General features: G+C 32.2%; 3 protein-coding genes across 4 annotated transcripts; all 3 read right to left on the bottom strand.

Moving 5' to 3' along the window:
* Nucleotides 1-2,358: 2,358 nt before the first annotated feature.
* Nucleotides 2,359-5,980, bottom strand: LOC121220187 (receptor-like protein 19). Of its 2 annotated transcripts, XM_041099469.1 has the most exons (3): nt 5,395-5,976; nt 2,740-4,281; nt 2,359-2,636 (listed from the first exon to the last, which is right to left on the bottom strand). In XM_041099469.1, the coding sequence occupies exons 1-2, from the start codon at nt 5,872-5,874 to the stop codon at nt 2,764-2,766; spliced, it is 1,998 nt and encodes a 665-aa protein (XP_040955403.1). In that variant the 5' UTR covers nt 5,875-5,976; the 3' UTR covers nt 2,359-2,636; nt 2,740-2,763. The 2 variants fall into 2 exon arrangements, with proteins under 2 accessions (XP_040955403.1, XP_040955402.1); XM_041099468.1 differs by having other exon boundaries at nt 2,740-5,980.
* Nucleotides 5,981-11,661: 5,681 nt separating this feature from the next.
* LOC121220063 (receptor-like protein 9DC3) lies at nt 11,662-12,198 on the bottom strand. Its single transcript, XM_041099213.1, has one exon. It carries the CDS (start codon nt 12,196-12,198, stop codon nt 11,662-11,664), a length of 537 nt encoding a protein of 178 aa, XP_040955147.1.
* A 2,373-nt stretch (nt 12,199-14,571) lies between these two features.
* LOC121220064 (receptor-like protein 36) lies at nt 14,572-17,533 on the bottom strand. Its single transcript, XM_041099214.1, has 5 exons — nt 17,497-17,533; nt 16,976-17,437; nt 16,269-16,757; nt 15,649-16,182; nt 14,572-14,603 (listed from the first exon to the last, which is right to left on the bottom strand). The coding sequence occupies exons 1-5, from the start codon at nt 17,531-17,533 to the stop codon at nt 14,572-14,574; spliced, it is 1,554 nt and encodes a 517-aa protein (XP_040955148.1).
* Nucleotides 17,534-20,787: the final 3,254 nt, after the last annotated feature.

Consider the following 20,787-nt stretch of genomic DNA (forward strand, 5'->3'; position numbering starts at 1 on the left):
CTTTTTAATGCTCCGATCTTTATATTATGAGTTTAATTATATTTTATTTTTTATATTCAAAAAATTAGATTCAACTCATTTTTTGCTCGATTTAACTGGTCTGTATCAGCTTTCGGATTAACTGGTTCAAAGCTCTTATTCAGACTCGTACTTCGACCGATTCCCAATCCAACCGATTAATCTAATCCGATTTGGTTCAAACTGCTTTTCCTTTTCCTTTTCCTTTTCGATTTCCAGAAATTTGATCCCAAACGTCTGCATTCAGCCAGAATGGTACCAATCTAATTAGCAGGATGAGGTAAGTTCCCCAATCTTCAATTTTGTTATAGGAAGAGATCAACCAAGTCTTTCATTATACCAACTCCTTTACCTCCCAATCAACACTCCAATTATAAAGTTGTGGGCAATATTTTCTCATGTTCAATAAAAGTTGTGGACAATATTTTCCCATACTCAAAAACAATAGTTCACCAAACGAGGATAAAATGAACTGTAATAATTATCTATTTGGGTATTATCTGCTTTTGCATTGAAACAAGAGTTTCAAATTTATAAATTCTTTGAATTGTTGACTGGTTATTCATGAAAGTTTTTTTTTTCCTTCTTGTTAAAAAAAATTCTATCAGTGCCATTAGTTGGATTTGCAACTAGAGCTAATTTATGCAGTGGGAAGGTTTCTTCTTTTGGAGAAAACTTCATGTTTTCTTCACTTTCTAGTATATTGATAAGTTCCCGGCTTAATTCGTTTGGCTAATCAATTCAGTTCTGTTTTAAGAATATTGGTCACGTTATCAAATCTTGATCGAATCCATGTTTAGATATTAAAATGAACCAAGTTAAAAATTATATTATCCCTAAAATTTATTAGTGACCCGATCTTCAAAACATTAAATACTAACTGTGAATTAAAAAAATTAAAATCATATCTAATTAAATTTTGAGTGAGTGACCAATTTTTCTTTTTGAGAAATAAACTTCATTATGTATCAATAGGAGCTTTGATTGTCCCTATTCACGTTTCCATTGACGTATTGAAAGTGGCAAGACCAGAAATTTGACCCCAAACGTCTGCATTCAGCCAGAATCTTACCAATCTCAGTAGGATGAGGTAAGTTCCCCAATCTTCAATTTTGTTATAAGAAATCAACCAAGTGTTTCATTGTACCAACTCCTTTACCTCCCAATCAACACTCCAAATATGAAGTTGTGGGCAATATTTTCTCATGTTCGAAATTATCAATGCTCAATAAAAGTTGTGGACAATATTTTCCATTACCTCCAGATGAACACTCTGATGTTGGGGGTCAAGTTTAATTTTAGAGATAAAAGTATGGTGGAAGTCTTTCTATTACAAATTAGATTGCATTTTGTTCCTATACTCAAAAAATTTAATTAAACTAATTGTTTGCTTGATTCAACCGGTTCATATTGATTCTCAAATCAATTGGTTCAGAGCTCTTTTTCGAACCAGTAACTTGGCCGATTCCCGATCTGATCAGCCAGTCCGGTCAAATCTGGTTCAAGCAACACTACATTGCTTTTCCTTTTCTACTTCTTGTTACAAACAAAAATTAATGTTGAAAATGAACCATATGAGCTAGTTAGACCGTGAATCAGAAGTTTAACTTAGTTACTGATGGTGGGTTGCAGAGATTTCAAGAATTTATCATTGGAGCCAATTTCCAGATTAATCTATGGAAATGATATGAGTGAGAAATCCTGATAACAACTAGCAAAATTTGTTGGGTTTAAAAAAAGGAAGAATAATCATATATTGCTATGATGATCAATCGAAAGAAGGTTTATATCTAAGGGCAACCAAGTTGTTCCCTGCATTTAAGAAAAGTTATTTAGATTTTGATTCATTCACTGTGTTCATAACCATTCATATTAACAATCGAAGAAAGACGATTTTATTTTACTTTCAGCTGTCTTAAGGAGAGAATACATAATCTAATTTTGGAAACAATTTTATTAGGAGATAACCACAAATCTTGAATGAAAAAAAATCACTATAGAAGAAAACATTGCAAAAGACAAAGGAGAGATTGTCTTAGGTCATCAATCTTCTTTAGAAACAGAGAAAATGTTTGTGTCTATCCCAAAAGTCTATCTCATTTTTGACGACTGCAATATTTTCTTTGCTACCCATTTTCTTTACTTAAATTTTATTGCTTTTATTTTCATAAAAAATTTAAATTTTAAATTAAAAAAAATATTTTTTTTGCATTCTTGATTTTTTTTATGTTAAAAAAGAATTGAAAGTAGAAAAGAATAACACTTCAATTGTTCCATAAACTTAACAAATTTACTATTTGAATCTTATAATTTCGAATTACTTGTGAAATACAAATTCCATTGATTAATCTCCTTCATAACAACTAGAATTTGGCATTAGAATTCATACAACAAAGATTTGACAGTTACAGTAATATTTGCTTAACAATTTTAAGTTTGCAGTATTTAAACATGATTACATAACACCCCAAATACAAATTTAGAAATTATGATGAACACAAAAACATTTATATCATCTGCTAAATTAACAACACCCCCACTTATTTATTCTAATCGCTCTCATGAAAACTGAACATGTTGAATCTTCCCATCCAATTCAATCCCGAGTTTCAATGCCACTATCACAAATTACAAAAACAGAAAGATTAGAAAACATGTGTTAACTTAATTAGATTAAGAAAGATGAAACTTATGAAATACTTGTTAAAAAAGGGAACTCACCTGAGCAAGATGTAGGATGGAAAGCTAGTTTCTTCTTACTCTGTTTCTTCGTACCCACCTCGAGAAATTGTATTGCCAGTCTCTTTCCACTTTTCTAATAAACCACCATGGCCTTCCGGTTGTGAATACAATGTAACCCAGGCTCAATCCTAGCACCACTCCACTTCCATACCCCATCATTACAACTTCCCAAAAGAAGGGTATTACAGAACCTTCATGTTCCACCACCAATGGTGAAGGCGGTTCGGCCCCCACATGGTTGACGCATTGCTTGGACAATGGTAATCCACACAATCCCGAGTTATCGTTGTAGGAATCATTATCAAAGGTATCGAATTGATTCCCATGAGGAATTGGTCCAACAAGATTGTTGTTTGAAAGATTCAATACTTCAAGAAATGTCAGCTTCGTCATTTGAGAAGGAATCCTGCCATTGAGCTTGTTTGATGAAAGATCCAATGATTCAAGTGCTACCAAATTTCCAAACGATGTTGGGATAGGACCAATGAAGTTATTGTGAGAGAAGTTGAGCATTTGCAGGGAAATAAGTTGCCCGACATTCTCAGGAATTTTTCCACAAAATTGGTTGTTCGACAAGTCCATAGATACGAAATTGGCCACGACCTTCGTAAATTCAAGCTCCAATCTTTTGGTTGTTAAATTCACAGGAATTTCATAAAACTCACCGTCATATTGGAAATTTGAGGAGTATGATTGTTGTTTATGTTTATCTTTCATTGCTCTCAAATTTCGAAAGAGTTTCGTGGACAATGTACCTGTGAACTCATTTTCAGAGAGATCAAATATTCGCAATGCCAAGAAGTCATATGAAGCTATGGAATGAGGCAGGAATCCATAAAATCTATTAAATCTTAGGATGAGAACTTGCAATCTTGAAAGTGAAGCTAACCAATGGGGAAATTTATCCCTTAACTTGTTGTTCCCTAAATTTAAAAGTTCCAACGAAGTACAATTAGCCAATGATGGTGGTACTAATCCTTCCAATTGATTGTCATTGAGTAAAAGATGGCTCAACTTCCTATTATTCACAAAAGAATTAGGGATCTTCCCATAAAAGTTGTTCACCTGCAAATCCATCAACTGCAAAGAGCTCAAATTTCCAAGACAATCAGGAATAGTTCCACTCAAGCTGTTTTCAGACAAGTCCAGAACGCTAAGTAAACTCAATTTGCAAATAGAAGAAGGGATGTTTCCTGTCAATTTATTCTTTGAAATGATGATCCCAAACAACTCCTTTAAAATTGGAATTTCAGGACTCAAGCAAGTTGAGAGAATTGGTCCCTGAAGCAAGTTGGAATGAAGGTTGAGATATTCCAAATTGTTTCCCGGAAATTGCTCCAAAGCAGTCAAAAAGTTATGAGAAAGGTCCAAGTACCGCAATCCTTCCCACCCTTCAGCTTCCCATTTGGAAATTCCACCAGAAATCATGTTATTGGAAAGATCTAATTCCTCCAAGTTCGATGTTTGAAAGAAATTCGGGAACTGCCTTACGCTACAACCAGAGAAGTTCACAATTGCAAGCTGGGGGAAAGAATAGTTCACATCATTGCCGCTTGTGCTTAATGATAATAAACTATTACTTGAAACAAGAAGAAAGTAAAGACTCGTGAGTTTTGAAAGCATATTTGACTTGATCACACCACTCAAGTTGTTTGATGACAAATCAAGATAACTCATGTTCGTAAGATCAAAAAGGGAATCGGGTATTGGATCACTCAAGTTGTTTGAAGACAAGTCAAGTAAAGTAAGGTTCACAAGATAAAAAATGGAATACGGTATTGAACCACCGATGTTATTATTACTCAAATGAACCTCTTTGATGGAACTAGGCTTCTGAATTCGATCAATCGGACCAACTAGTTTGTTATAACCGAGGTCCAAGATTGGAAGAGATGGCAGAGTAAACAACCAAGATGGTACTCCACCACTTATAGAGTTATTATGTAACCGAAGTTCCTTTAGAAATTGAAGCTTATTAACATGATTTGGCAACGGACCTTCCAAGTGATTATTTGACAAATCCAAATGGATAATTTTTGTGAGGTTGAAGATAGTTATTGGAAGTGGACCACTCAAATTGCAAGAAGATAATCTCAAGGTAGTTAATTTTCTAAGGTTTCCAAAAACATCTGGAATCTGTCCTTCAAGCGAGTTTCTTTCTAAATCAACGGAAATGATTTGAGTGAGATTTCCAAATGATGCTGGAATTGATCCCCTAAAGCCACAATGGGAAAAGTCTAACAACTCAAGGGCATGACTCCAGTTTGTGTTAGAGAGATAACCTCTGAGATTTTTACTCCTACTTAAATCTATAAGTTTGAGGTTTGGAAGCTGAGAAACTTGAGTTGGGAATTCCCCATGTAATTGAGAAAATGAGAGACTCATATGTTCAAGTGATGAAGACAAGTTTAGAAAGGAAGTAAGTGCAACATCAGACATATCTACATAGTCAAGCACAAGGTTTCTTAATTTGGTCAAGTTTCTTGCAAGCATGTCAAAACCTTGGCCATCAAATCTCAAGTCAGAAGAAGAGCTGGAAAGATCAAGTGAAACCAAACTTGACAAGACATTGATTTGATGCGAGATTAAGCCAGAGAAGTCATTAACAGCGAGAATAAGATGGGTTAAACTCACCAACTGGCTAAATAACTTTGATGAGATGGTGCCATTGAAACGATTACCAGCAAGGTTGAGTCGTCGTAGTCCATGAAAGTGAAACAAGTTGCTACTGTTCTCAAGAAGAGAGCCTTCGAGGTTGTTGTAGCTCAAGTCAAGCCATCGGAGGTTGTGAAGTTGAAAGAGGCTGTTGTTTGCAAAGAGAGAACCACCAAGGCAACTCTGACTAAGATGGATACCAATCACATGACCAGTCACGTGGTCGCATTTCACTCCCTCCCATGAACAACAATCAATGCTTTTGTTCCATGACTCCATGTGCATCTTGGGGTAAGTATCTCCATAATAAAAAAATTCACAATCAACAGAAATGGTGGTTTTAAAATGGAGCAAAGCATCTCTCTGGTGTGGGAGACATAAATGAGAGGATGGAGGAACAGAGAAAGACAAACTCCATGAAAGTTGCAAGACCACCAAAACCAGGCAAAGGCTTCCCATATTTTTATGTTTGTCCAAAAAAGAAACAAGTACAAAGTGAAGAAACGAAGGGATGTGTATTATAAGAACAAGCAAGTCATAATTCCAAGTAAAAAGGTTTGGTAAAAACAGTGAAGACATTCGTTTCAAGTCAATTAAGTAAACATTTCAACCCCCACAAAATTAGCCATTGACTAATCCTTAATATAAGTAAGGATGTTCCTTCTCTACTTTTCATTTTGTACAAAAAAAAAGAGTCACTTTTTTAAATTTTGATAATACTCTTAATTTTTTTATGTTAAATTTAATATGGGTTATGAATTAAATTTTTATTTTTAAATAAGGTTTTTTTAATACTGAAATGCCACATAAAAAAAAGTAATTAAAGGGACTAAAATTTAATTTTAATACTGAAATGTGACAGTCATTAATAGTGTTATCAATTAAACTTTAATTTTCAAATAAAAAAAGTAATTAAAGAGACTAAATTTTAAAAATTGAAAGAGTATAGGTAGGGATTGAGGGTTACTTAAACCAAAATTTTCGTATTAGAAATTAGGCATAATGATAAATTTAGCTCTCAATATTTACATTTTTTTATCAATTTGGCCCTTATTTCTTTTTAGTTAAATTGGACCATTAACCTTTCAAAAAATGTCAAGTCATTTTTCTTTAATGAAAATACTGACTAAATAACAATTTTTTTAATAAAGTTGGCGTGATAATCTTCGTGGCAGTCCACATGCACTTCACCTCAATATGACACTATTAATCTTATTGTCACATCAACATATGATATAAAAAAAATTAAATTTTAAATTATAAAAAGTTCATAAATTTTCAAAAATATTAGCATGAAGTATGCGTAAATTGCCATATAGACTATTGTGCTTAAAAAATATAATATTTTAGTCAGTATTTCCTTTAAAAAGAAATCAATCTGACTCTTTTTTAAAAAATTGAAGGTCAAATTTTACTCTCTTTTTTTTAATTTTGAGGATAAAATTTAGCTCAAAAAAGAATAATAGTCAAATTGATGAAAGATATAAATGTTAGAAATTAAATTTAACAAGTATGTGATGGGATATGGATGGAATCAGTGATAATAGGCTTGAAAGACTAGATGGGTCAAAGTCAGTGTTTAGGTGTTTAGGGTTTGAATATGGGTTTAAATGTCTTGAAATTAATGGTGATTATATATGTTTTGGAAAGCAACTTTAGAATGTGTGGACAAATATTTTGAATTGGGTATTATTACTTATAAAATAAGTCAAGATAATTGGTTCTTAAAGCAATTTGGAACCAACGTTGAGCATATCCAAACTCTTTCCTGGAATGGCTCCAAAGTAGTCAAAAAGTTATAATAGAGGATCTACAAGTGGTGCCATTAGTTGGATTTGCAACAGCAATGCCAGTCTATGGTCTGGAAAATTGTTTCATTTAGTCTACCACATGGGCATCACTGTTTGGCATTCAATCTATCAAAACAATATATATTGTAACATTACTATTTAATTATGGGTAAACTACAAAAATAGTCATTGTTGTTTGCCTTAGATTACATATTAGTCACTTATGTTTGAAATGTTACGTTTTAGTCACTTACGTTATTGTTTTGTTACGAAATGGTCACTCCACTGTTAAGCTTTGTTACCTCCCTAACAGTGATCCTACATGGCAGTCCAAATGAGTTTTAAATGCCAAATTGGATTTCCTACGTGGTAGTCCAAATTAAATTTATTTAATTAAAAAAAACTTATTTTTATCCTAGCAACTAGAAATCCAAGTTGGCATTTAAAACCCATTTAGACTGCCATGTAGGACTGTCGTTAAGGAGATAACGGAGTTTAACGGTAGAGTGATCACTTCGTAACAAAACAATAACATAAGTGACTAAAACATAGCATTTCAAACATAAGTGACTAATATGTAATTTAAGGCAAACAAAAGTGACCATTTTTGTAGTTTACCCTTTAATTATTTAATCAACCAAATGAATAACCCTTCACCATTTAAAATTCAAGATTGTCGGAACCAACAGGCATTTCCATTCCAAAATCCAATAGGCACTAACCCTTTAATGATTTCTTTATTTCTTTCTTTCACATACATATAAATATTAAATACACAACAGCAAAAATATTAGCGATAGCAAAAATATTCGTTACTATAAAGCATAAAAAGTCACTATAGGCTTGAAGAATTATACCAGAAGACCAGTGGGATATACCTTGATGAAGATATAACGTTACTATAGAGAACATTCATATAACCCTTTACCGACAGCAATAAATACAATTTTGGTCTATATTGACGCTTATTCGCCACTAAAAGTGTTGTCGACAGCCTTTTTGCTGACAATTCTGTTACCATATGATTTTGTGACAATCATTTATCGATAGAATTTTTTGTTTGTCAGTAATGCTATTAAAAGTTAAAAAAAAATTATGCATAATTTTAACTAAATTCTTGAAATTATCTATCCATAAATTATATTCCAAATAACATGAAAAAAATATGCAACAAAATGAAACAATTAATTGACTTATATTGTAATCAAAGACCATACTTGTAATAGCCATAGAATAATTCTTCCTTTGTCCACCATATATAAAATTCTCATATGAAGAAATCCTCATATGAAGGCATTTTTAAAGCTTTAAGAAAAGTGTTTTATACACGGCAAAGTCATTATATTTTAATATTATTATTTAAATTTTTTTGTTTCAATTTTCCTATCTATTTTTCCTAACAATCTTAATGTTCTTAAAATGCCTTCAAGATACAACAAAGTCATCAACAATCCAAACATAATCGTAAAACTGACTAATAGAAAAGTTCTTTATATAGACATTTAATGAGATACCCATTCATTGAGACGTATCCTTTTCATAAAATTATTTTGTTTTACAAAATAAGTTTACATAAAGTTAGCGTACAAAAGTTACACACCTTTACAACACAACTATTCATTAATAATTAAGAAGAATAATTGAAAATAGAATAACAACAAATCAATTATTTCATTAAATCCAACAGATCTAATATTTGAATCTTATAATTTACAATTACTTGCATCGATTATTTAAACTCCTTCATAACAACTAGAATTTGGCACAGTAATATTTGCTTAACAGTTTTAAGTTTATGCTACTGAAACATAATTACACAACACCCATAAATACAAATTAAGAAATTATGATAAACACAAAAACATTCATGTAACAGTTCGGTTTAGACCCTAGTCGGAATAGTGGTTTTGGGACTACAAATCCGAGTCCAAAAAATATTTTAATATTATTTTCCGAGTCTACAGCATGTGAATTGGTATGTGTGAAATTTTCGTGATTTAATTTGATCGTTTGTGTGCTTAATTTGCAAAAAGAACTAAATCGCAAAAAATGCAAAATTGTCCTTCTATTTGAATAATGGCCGAATTGATGTGTCTTTATAAAGAGGTCATTATGTGGTTATCTAACCATTGAATGCATTAAATGAAAAAGTTGGACATTACTTAGTGGATTTTAAATGATGTTATAAAGGTTAAAAATGGAAATTGATAATTAAATGATGAAATAATAAAACAAAAGTATGAAAATAGGCATTATGTTCATCTTTGTCCAAAAATAACAAGAAAAGAAAAGAAAAAGACTAAGCTAGGGTTCGACTTTGATAATTGGTGATTAAGGTATGTGTTTTGATCCATTTTTGACAATTTCTATGTTTTTGTGATTGTTGCTTAGCATTTTATTAAGCCCATGCCTCAATTTCTGATCTTGATGAAGATTGTGAGTTAAGCCATTGATGAATTTGTGAGTTTAATGATGTTAATTGATGAATTATGAAAGATATGTGTTGGATTAATATGTTTTGTATTGAGATTTTTGATGAATTTGAGTATTTTGGGCTAAATTGTGAAAATGATAAATTGAGGGGCTAAAATATGGAATAAATAAAATATGTGGGCTTATATGAGCTAAAGGAATATTCGGCCAAGCTATGATATTGTTAAATTATGTGTATTTTGTGATTTTATGAAATAGGGACTAAAATGTGAAAATACGAGGGCTAATTTGTAAAATGCCCTAAATATGTGTATATAGATTGAATTGAATGATTTGGTGAATGAATAAGCTAAATTTGAATGTGTATAGATCAAGAACCAAAGAAAACGAAATTAGATCGGGGGAAATCTAAAGTGGTCGAATAATCATTTATTTCTATCCAAATCAGTACGAGGTAAGTCGATATACAAATAAATGTGTTTGAATTGAATTATTATTGCTTATATGTGAATGAATTGTGATATATGTCTATTTGAGCTGAATACGTGAAATCCGAGAAAGTTTTGATAATGTGACGACGTCCGAAAAGCCCCGTACAAACCTTAGAAAATAGTTAGGATACCTATGTCATGCCATAGGATTCCAATATAAGTTATCGTGTAAGACCATGTATGGGACATCGGCATCAATTTGAGATTTACGTGTAAGACCATGTCTGAAACATCGGCATCATATTTGATTTCGTGTAAGACCCTATTTGGGAGAGTGGCAGTGATATTTGATTACATGTAAGACCACGTCTGGGACGTTGGCATTGTACCAGCTTTCGAGCTATATGAGTATCCTTATTTGATTCCGAACGGTTCAACGGGCACTCCGAGAAATGTATGACTATGTTAAAGTATATCTGAATCAGGTACGTTTGAGATGTGTTCAATATTTGATCATGAAAGGTATGTATATGTGCCATAGAAGATATGTGAAATATGAATGAGAAAAATGTGCCATATGTGCAAGTGAAATGGGATTATATGAAATGTATGTTAACTTCAAAGTTGGTGTATGGATTTGGCTATGGAATACATGTGTGATATGATGTATATTTGCTTTGATGATAAGTTTATTTGTATATGGCTTACTAAGCTCTTGGAAGCTTACTTTGTGTGTGTGTGTGTTGCATTGTTTTATAGATATCGAAGCTACCGGGAGCTCGGGGATCGTCGAGGATCATCACCACACTATCGAACTCTATTTTGTTACCTTTTGAAAATGTGAATATGAAAGTATGGCATGTATAGACTAGATAAGTTAAGATATGTTTTTGAGTTGAATGTAATATGCCATATGATATGGCTAGCTTATGGTTCCAAATATGGTTTGGTTTTGGTATTGAATATGTGATGAGAAAATGGTGTGTTTTGATGTTCATGAATGACCAAAAGAAATGGTCAATTTGGTTTGTGCTTGGATGAGATTTTGGTATGTTTTGGCTTGTGAAAGAATGTGATAACTTGGTATAATGATCATGTATGAATGATGATTTGTGAAATGTTAGTAAAATGTTCCGATAAGTCCGGTAATGCCTCTTATCCCTAGTCCGGCGACGAATACGGGTTAGGGGTGTTACAATTCATATCATCTGCTATATCAACAACACTCCACACTTATTTATTCTAGTCTCTCCCAAGGAAATTGAACATGATGAATCTTCCAATCCAATTCAATCTAGAGTTCCAATGCCACTAGCACAAATTACAACAACAACAACAAAAAACATGTTTTAACTTAAATACTAGATTAAGAAAGATGAAACTTGCGAAATACTTGTTAGAAAAGTAACTCACCTAAATAAGATGTTAGACGCAGAGCTAGTTTCTTCTTCCTCTGTTTCTTCGTACCTACCTCATGAAATTGTATTGCCAGTCTCTCTCCACCTTTCTAACAAACCACCATGGTCTTCCGGTTGTAAATATAATATAACCTAGGCTCAGTCCTAGCACCACTCCACTTCCATATCCCATCATTACAACTTGCCAAAAGAAGGGTATTTCAAAACCTTCATGTTCCACCACCAATGGTGAAGGCGATTCGGCCCCTCATGGTTGACACATTGTTTGGATAGTGGTAATCCACACAATCCCAAGTTACCACTGTAGGAATCATTATCAAAGGTATCAAATTGATACCCATGAGGAATCGGTCCAACAAGATTGTTATTTGGAAGATTCAATACTTCAAGAAATGTTAGCTTTGTCATTTCAGAAGGAATCCTGCCACTGAGCTTGTTTGATGAAAGATCCAATGATTCAAGTGCTACCAAATTTCCAAACAATGCCGGGATAGGACCAATGAAGTTGTGAGAGAAGTTGAGCATTTGCAAAGAAATAAGTTGCCCGACGTCCTCCTGAATTTTTCCACAAAATTGGTTGTTTGACAAGTCCATAGATGGAAAAATGGGCAGAGTCTTTGTCAATTCCATATCCAATCTTTTCATTGTTACATTCACATGAATTTCATAAATAACAAAGCTTGCTGAGGAGTATAACCACTCATCTTTCATTGCTATTAAATTTCGTAAGAGTTTCATGGATAATGTGCCCTAAATTTGAAAGTTTCAATGAAGTACAATTAGCCAAAGATGGTGGCACTAATCCTTCCAATTGATTGTCATTGCGTGAAAGATGACTCAATTCACTCTTATTCACAAAAGAATTAGGGATCTTGCCAATTAAGTTGTTCATTTGCAAAACCAAGAGCTGGAGATAGTTGAAATTTCCAAGACAATCAGGAATAGTTCCACAAAAGTTGTTTTTGGACAAGTCAAGAATACTAAGTGAACTCAATTTGCAAACGTACCTGATTCGGCCACTCACAAATTTAATTACTTAGCTATTAAGTCAAGCCTAATCAGTAAGCTGAAGCACCAATTAAATCATAATAATTATCATTACCAATCAAGTTATTGAGTTTAAGACCCATACCTTATTTTACGGTCTTTCACAGCACACTTGTAAATCTCTAATAAGCTTTAAAATTAACCTAAATTAAAAATCATTATTAAATTCAATCAATATGCCTCTTAAACAACCCCAAACACCCACTTATGGGTTCAATCCAACCATTACAAATACATCAATTTTCAGAATCCAAACTAGTTAGATTTCTTACACTAATTTGAGGCAAATTGTAAGCGCGAACGTCTTTCGAATTTACTGCTAATTTGGGGCATTGAAGTCGGCACCTAACACATTTAATTACTGAAAACTCAGTATCTAATCTATGATTAAAAATTCCTTTTTTGATCAATTAACAAATTTTCTCAATATCTAATCTGAAACTATTCACTAGTTTACAATTACCCATACTTATGCTTCTCGAATTGTTAGATCTGAAGTATCGATTGATCAAGATCAATTTTCCCTAATTAACACATGTTTCAAGGTTGATTAGGATGGGTTCAAGAACCCAAGATCATGCTGGAAAAAGATGGGAAAGAAATAAAGAAAAACATCCCCCTTTCTTGCTAACAGGTGCGCGCACCACCACCTGTGATGGCGGAATTAGAGCTAATTTAAAACCACTTTCAAGATCAATTAAAAAGATGGAAAATATTCATTAAATCTTTAAAAATCTCACAAATTTCAAATTTAAAAGTTTGGGTTTTTAACTTACAAGATTCATCAAGAAATTAAAGAAAACAAAGAACTTACACAAGTTAGGTGAAATGAGTAGCAATGGAGTACTTTTGGGGCATCAATGGAGGTTGATCTTGAGTGCTAAAATTTCAGATTTAAGGATGAAAATTTTATAATAAAATGACAGCAAGAAGAAGAAAGTAACGGTGCACGAACCCGTTGCAAAAAGAAGATAAATTGATGGTGAATCTTGGTGGCTTGAGCGACGGCACACAAGGGCCGTTGCAAAAAGAAGATAAATTGATGGTGAATCTTGGTGGCTTGAGCGGCGGCACACAAGGGAAGAAAGAAAAGAGGAGAGGAAGAGGGTGAACGATTATGGTAGGGAAAATTGACAATTGACTTAGCTGAAAAATACAATAGAAAGTTGTATTTATACCTAGCTTTCAAGGTATGGCTGGCACACACATTAATAAAATAAGGATTGGGAAAAGATTTGTACTTGTGACCTTAATCTAATTTCCATGTTTTTTCATTTATCCATTAACTACTAGGCTATTTTCTTATTTTTGAAATATTTTTACAATATTTATTTTAAAAACAAGGCGTATCATGTGCTAGGATTTGAGGCAAAATTTGTAAACTAATAAAAATGGTGCAATAAAAGTGATTTGAACTTGGGTTTCAAGTAACGTTTCATTAACACTTATCCAACAAATCAATACCTCATTTATTTTTTTTAAAAATGCACAAATAATATAAAAAATTAGGGCATAACCACACACTCTCTCAACTCACAAACCCGATTCTACTAACCCCCAATTTTTGGGGTGTTACAAACACTGGACCTATTGGCCAAAATGGTATTCATTTATTCTTAGGTTTTGGATTCGATTCACAAGTTCATTAGTAGTGTAATTTATGTGGATGTGAGAGTTACGAACTAAAAAAATAGTAACATAAACATACCCAATATAAACTTTTTATTTATATCTTTTCTTTTTTATCATAAGATACATATCTAATTGGTAAATTTAAGTAAGCATTAAGCAAGTTATATCAACCTAAGCAGATGCAGTATTTCCCTTGAGGGCCTGAAGCACAAGTTGCACTAAGGAATTTCTCATGCAAAATCTTTTTACATGCAGCAATACATTGATCGAGAGTGCATGGATTGAGCTGGATCCCGAATGCACCTTCCGCAAGACTAGGACTCAAAACTAGCACCCCCATTGCCATTGCCATGACAATCAACACTAACTCAAACTTCACCCCTTTAGCCTCCATTGGAAATATCTTCAAAGTTCAACAAACCCCCCTTTGTTGCTCCCTACAACAAAAAACAACAGATCTGATCACTTTAACAATAACTACAACTTAATGTATTATCAATTTGGGCCTACTAATAATATTATCAAAATAAAGAGAACAAATTATGTTAAATTTAAAATAGGTATAAGAGTTCCTTAATGATCCCCAAAATAACAATGGAGGGTCATATGATAAACCAACAAAGTTGAAGAAAAGAGCACAAGATTAGAGATGAAAGGTATATGCACATATATTAATGGAGATTCACAATCTATGAGCCAACCCCATTTTGGTTTATAATAGTATTGTGTGCTTTAACTAGGAAAGAGATGTTAAAATGTAATAAAATGAAAATAATGAGTAAAAAAAATGAATTACTATTATTACCTTGCTATTCTTCGATGTAAAGCTTTGTTCACTGATGTTTTTTGTTTGAATATGTGGATGGTATTTATAGGTGTGAATGGTATACCTGAAAGGGTCAAATCTAATTTAAAAATATATATTACCATATATGATCAATATATGTTACCATATATCCATATCTTGCATATTTATGGATCGTAACTGTAGAATTATAAATAAATATTATACCAAATATAACTTATTTAACATTTGATAAAATCACTGTTTAATATTGTAAAAATTTTTAATAATGTTTAAAACTTCGAAAAGAAATATATTCAAATATTGAATTTTTAATAAGTAAATATTAATTTAAATATTGCTGTTATAAAATTTTGATTTCAATAAGTAAACATTGTAAATTTTTTAATTACGGTTAAAACTTAAAAGTTTCAAAAAATTATTATTTAGGAATTTAAAATTGTTACTTAAAAGGATTTCAAAAGAGTTTTATGGATATATACCCGTGAATCATTTTCAGAGAGATCAATTATTCGCAATGTAAAAAAAATTAAATGAAATTACGGAATGAGGTAATAATCTATAAAATCTATTAAATCTCAGTATAAGAACTTGCAGACTTGGAAGCGAAGCTAACCAACAAGGAAACCTATCCGTTTAGGTGTTGTTACCTAAATTTAAAAGTTTAAATGAAGTACAATTAGCCATAGATGGCTGTACTAATCCGTCCAATTGATTGTCATTGAATACAAGATGGGCCAATTCATTATTCACAAAAGAATTAGGGATCTTGCCAATGAAGTTATTCATTTGCAAATCAAAGAGCTGGAGATGGTTGAGATTTCCAAGACAATCAGGAATAATCCCACTCAAGTTGATTTCGGACAAGTCCAGAACACCAAGTGAACTCAAATTGCAAATAGAAGAAGGGGTGTTTCCTATCAATTTATTCTTTGAAATGATGAGCACTTCCAACTCCTTTAAAATTGGAATTTGAGGATTCAAGCAAGTTGAAAGAATTGGTCCTTGAAGCAAGTTGGAATGAAGGTTGAGATAATCCAAATTGTTTCCTGGATATTGCTCCAAAGCAGTCAAAAAGTTATGAGAAAGGTCCAAGTATTGCAATCCTTCCCACCCTTCAGCTTCCCATCTGGATATTCCCCCAGAAATCATGTTATTTGAGAGATCTAAAACCTCCAACTGCGATGATTGAAAGAAATTCGGGAACTGCCCTACGCTACAACCAGAGAATCTCACAGCCGGGGGAAAGAATAGTTCACATCATTGCCGCTTGTGCTTAATGATAATAAACTATTACTTGAAACATCAAGAACTTCAAGACTCGTGAGTTTTGAAAGCATATCTGACTTGATCACACTACTCAAGTTATTTGATGACAAATCAAGATAACTAAGGTACACAAGATCAAAAATGGAATATGGTATTGGACCACTCAAGTTGTTTGATGACAAATCAAGTGAAGTAAGGTTCACAAGATCAAAAATGGAACACCGTATCGAACCACCAATGTTATTATAACTCAATTTAACATCTTGGATGGAACTAGGCTGCTGAATTCGATCAATGGGACCAACTAGTTTGTTATAACTGAGGTCCAAGAGTGGAAGAGATGGCAGAGAAAACAGCCAAGATGGTACTCCACCACTTATAGAGTTTTTATATAACTCAAGTACCTCTAGAAATTGAAGCTCACTAACATGATTTGGAAAGGGGCCTTCCAAGTGATTATTTGACAAATCCAAATGGGCAATTTTTGTGAGGTTTAAGATAGTTATCGGAAGTGGACCTGGACCACTCAAATTGCATGAAGAAAAGTTCAAATAAGTTAATTTTCTAAGGTTTCCAAAAACATCTGGAATCTGTCCTCTAAACGAATTTCCATGTAAACCAACGGAAATGATTTGACTGAGATTTCCTAATGATGCTGGAATTGACCCCTAAAACCACATTTGGAAAGGTCCAACAACTCAAGGTCACTACTCTAGTTTGTGTTAGGGAGATAACCTGCTGTGAGATTTTCATCCTCACTTAAATCTAAAACTTTGAGGTTTGGAAGCTGAGAAACTTGAGTTGGAAATTCCCCTTGTAATTGAGAATATGAGAGACTTAAATGTTCAAGTGATGAAGACAAGTTTAGAAAGGAAGTAAGTGCAACATCAGACATATCTACACCATTAAGTGCAAGGTTTCTTAATTTGGTCAAGTTTGTTGCAAGCGTGTCAAAACCTTGGCCATCAAATCTTGAGATTAAGTCAAAGAGCCCATTAAAAGAGAGATCAAGATGGGTTAAACTCACCGACTGGCTAAAAAACTTCGATGAGATGGTGCCATTGAAATCATTATCAGCAAGGTTGAGTCGTTGGAGTCCATTAACGTGAAACAAGTTGCTAGCGTTCTCTAGAAGAGAGCCTCTAAGGTTGTTGGAACTCAAGTCAAGCCATTGGAGGTTTTTGAAGTTGAAAGAGGCTGTTGTTTGCAAAGAGAGAACCAACAACGCAACTCTGACTAAGATCGAAGCCGATTACATGACCAGTCACGTTGTTGCATTTCACTCTCTCCCATGTGTTGGAACATTTGGCAGCAGCAACCAAACAATGAAACACTAAGAGCATAAGCTCTTCAAACAGCAAGCAGAAACACAAAGCATCAAGAGCATAAGCTCTCGGTTAACAGGAAGAAAAAAGAAAAAGAAAGAACAATGGCAGCAGCTCTTAGAAAAAGAACAAAACAGAGAACAAAGGAGGAAGAAACAAAAACAATTTACTTGCTCACAAACGTGCAGCAAGGAAGCAATCTGCCTTACAACTGATATGCTTAATTTTTCAATAAGAAAAACAATACATTTATAGCCAACTACATCAGTTATTACTACCTAATACCACTAAGTAGCCTAGTAACTTTAAAAACATTGCTTGTACACATGGATAAGCTGACTTATCAGCTCAACCAACCCATCAAAACATCAACATCAAAGTTCATTCTCAACCAAACTAAATTAAATTGCAACTAAAACAGAAAATATGTTGCTGCAACATGCATACAAGCAGTATGCATTCAACAGAATCATCATAGTACCATGCATTTTAACAAAACATAATAGCAGCATGGTTGGCCATTTTCAACACCATGAACAACAATCAATGCTTTTGTTCATATAATTTGTTTGAAATATAATGTTTAAATATTAGTTATAAATATTTTTTTTTGGAAAGAAAAGAAATAGAATAAACACAATATTTCACTATTTTTGAAATATTGATGGTTAAATTGACCTTTTAAAAAGGTTGAGGATTAAATTTAACTCAAAAGAAAAATAAAGATCAAATTGACAAAAAAATAAAAAGATTGAAGGCTAAATTTGATATTATACCTAATTTCCCTCTACTTGTCTTGTTTAAAAATTAAATTCCTTTTAATAATACTATTAATTTATTTATGTTAAATTTAATATGTGTTATAAATTAAATTTTTATTTTTAAATCAGGTTTTTTAATACTAAAATACCACATATTCAAATGTGACGAAAATTCATTAATAGTGTTATCAATTAGACTTTGATTTCCAAATAAAGAGACTAAATTTTAAAATTTGAAAGAATAAAGGTAGGGACCAAGGGTTAATTAAACTAAAATTTTCGTATTAGAAATTAGACATAATGATAAATTTAGCTCTTAACATTTATATTTTTTTGTCAATTTGATCCTTATTTTTTTTAGTTAAATTTGACCATTAATCTTTCAAAAAAGTGTCAAATCACTTTTCTTTAATGAAATTACTGACTGAGCAATAATTTTTTAATAAAGTTAGCACGACAATACACATACAATTAATGCCGACATGATATTATTTGTCTTATATGTTATACCAACATATAATTTTAAAAAATAAAGATAAAAAATTTTAAATTCTAAAATTATTATAAAAAGTTCATAAATTTTCAGAAATATTAGCATAAAAAGCATACATGAATTGACATGATGACTGCTATGTTTAAAAATGTAACATTTTAGTCCGTATTTCCACTAAAAAATCGATCTAACTCTTTTTCAAAAGATTGAGGTTCAATTTGACTCCTATTAAAATGTCGAAAGATAAATTTAACTCAAAAAATAATAATAATCAAATTGACAAAAAATATAAACATCCAAAAATTAAATTTAACAATCATGTGATGGGATATGGATGGAATTATGATAATTATTTCCAGGATGGTAGGCCTAGAAGACTAGACTGGTCAAAGTCTTTGAAAGTTGAGTGACTCATTGGGATTTGGTTAAGTGGAATTTAAGGCTTTGAATTTGGGTTTAGATGTTTTGAAATTAAAGGTGATTACATATATTTTTGGAAGCAAAATTTTCTTTCAACACTTTCTTTATAAAATTTGATTATATCTGTTTTTTCTTTCCATAGTACTTATAATTATTTAAGGTCTTCTTCAATCCATAAATAGGAGGATAACGTATTTCAGCGCACTCGAACCCACATCTTTATACGTTGATAACAATAATCATACCAATCGAGTTAAGACTAAATTGTTCCAAAGTGATAAAAAAAAAAGTTATGAGAGAGGGTCTACTACTCGTGCCAGTTAATTTAAGGTTAGATTTTACTAGTGCTATTAGCTGGATTTGCAACAACAATGCTAGTCAATGCTCTGAAAAAGTATGAATGTTTAATAAAAATGGATGGTATTTCAACTATGAAATTCATCGATGCTCTTAAGTGATGATACACGTAATAAAAATTGAAGTTTTATGTAAGTTGATGCTATGAGTTCAAATAGTTTATTGGTCGGACGTTCACTTTCTTCAAGGATAATCTGTGTTCGAATCACAAATATATCAAAACAAATAAACAAACAAAACATTGCAGAAGACAAAATAGAGAATCCAGTCTTTTCCCTGTCTATTGGAAATTTGATTTCAAGTCTCTCTCCCATTCACAGAAGCTGCAACAAATAAGCTGAACTCCTACTTTTTGTTTTGAGACCTTGACTTCCATATTTTCTTCACTTCCCATAATTTCATTCTTTACTTATTTACGTTATTAATAATAAGTTAATATAGTTTCATTCAATCGATAGCTTTCCATAATTTAAAAAAATCATATTGTCAATAGTAAGAACACCATAATTTTTTTACTCATCTCATATGCCATACATGCAAAGCAATAATAACAACTAGAATTTGGCTTCAGAATTCAGATAACAGGAAGTTGACAGTTAAACATCATATTGGCTTACACTTATGCAATACTTAAACATAATTACACTAAAACCTGAAAATACAAATTTAGAAATTATGATGAAGACAAATGCACTCTTATGATCTGTGAGTTAATTTGAAGTTAGATTTTACTATTGTTATTAGTTGGATTTGCAGCAAGAACCCTCATTTATGCAGCCAAAAAGTTTTCTTAGGATAAATAAGTATGGTGATGTGATTAAAATTATTGCTTTCATTATATCGTCTTCAAAATTATTGAGGCAATCAATTTTATATCAATATTCAAAATTATGAATGTTGAAGGAAAGTAGTGTGTACATAGTATTTTCCTTTACCTTCCAATGAACAATCCAATAATTAAAGTTATATAGTGGATGTCAAGTGTTTGATCATATTTATGATTAATGGGACCAGAATAACGTATAACCAAAATCAAATTGTTTTTTCATACGTAAAAAAAGAAAAACCATAATTAGCTTTCTCTTTAGAGGCAGCAATGGTAGTGGTGCCGAAGTGGAAGAGGAAGGTAAATTTTGAGTATCAAATTGAGACCATTTGTAAATTTTGAGGGTTAATTTTTTAAAAAGTATA

Source organism: Gossypium hirsutum, chromosome D08 (genome assembly GCF_007990345.1).
Source record: "Gossypium hirsutum isolate 1008001.06 chromosome D08, Gossypium_hirsutum_v2.1, whole genome shotgun sequence".
Taxonomy (NCBI): domain Eukaryota; kingdom Viridiplantae; phylum Streptophyta; class Magnoliopsida; order Malvales; family Malvaceae; genus Gossypium; species Gossypium hirsutum.

Excerpts from the sequence above, each read along its gene's own strand:
- LOC121220063 (XM_041099213.1), bottom strand. The coding sequence starts at position 12,198 with ATGAAAGATGAGTGGTTATACTCCTCAGCAAGCTTTGTTATTTATGAA.
- LOC121220187 (XM_041099468.1), bottom strand. The coding sequence starts at position 5,874 with ATGGGAAGCCTTTGCCTGGTTTTGGTGGTCTTGCAACTTTCATGGAGT.
- LOC121220064 (XM_041099214.1), bottom strand. The coding sequence starts at position 17,533 with ATGGGAGAGAGTGAAATGCAACAACGTGACTGGTCAT. Across the intron at positions 16,183-16,268 it reads TGAAGTTCTTGATGTTTCAA|GGCAGTTCCCGAATTTCTTT; the intron begins GTAATAGTTTAT and ends GTTGTAGCGTAG. Across the intron at positions 14,604-15,648 it reads ACAGCCATCTATGGCTAATT|GGAGCAACAAAGGGGGGTTT; the intron begins GTACTTCATTTA and ends TTTTTGTTGTAG.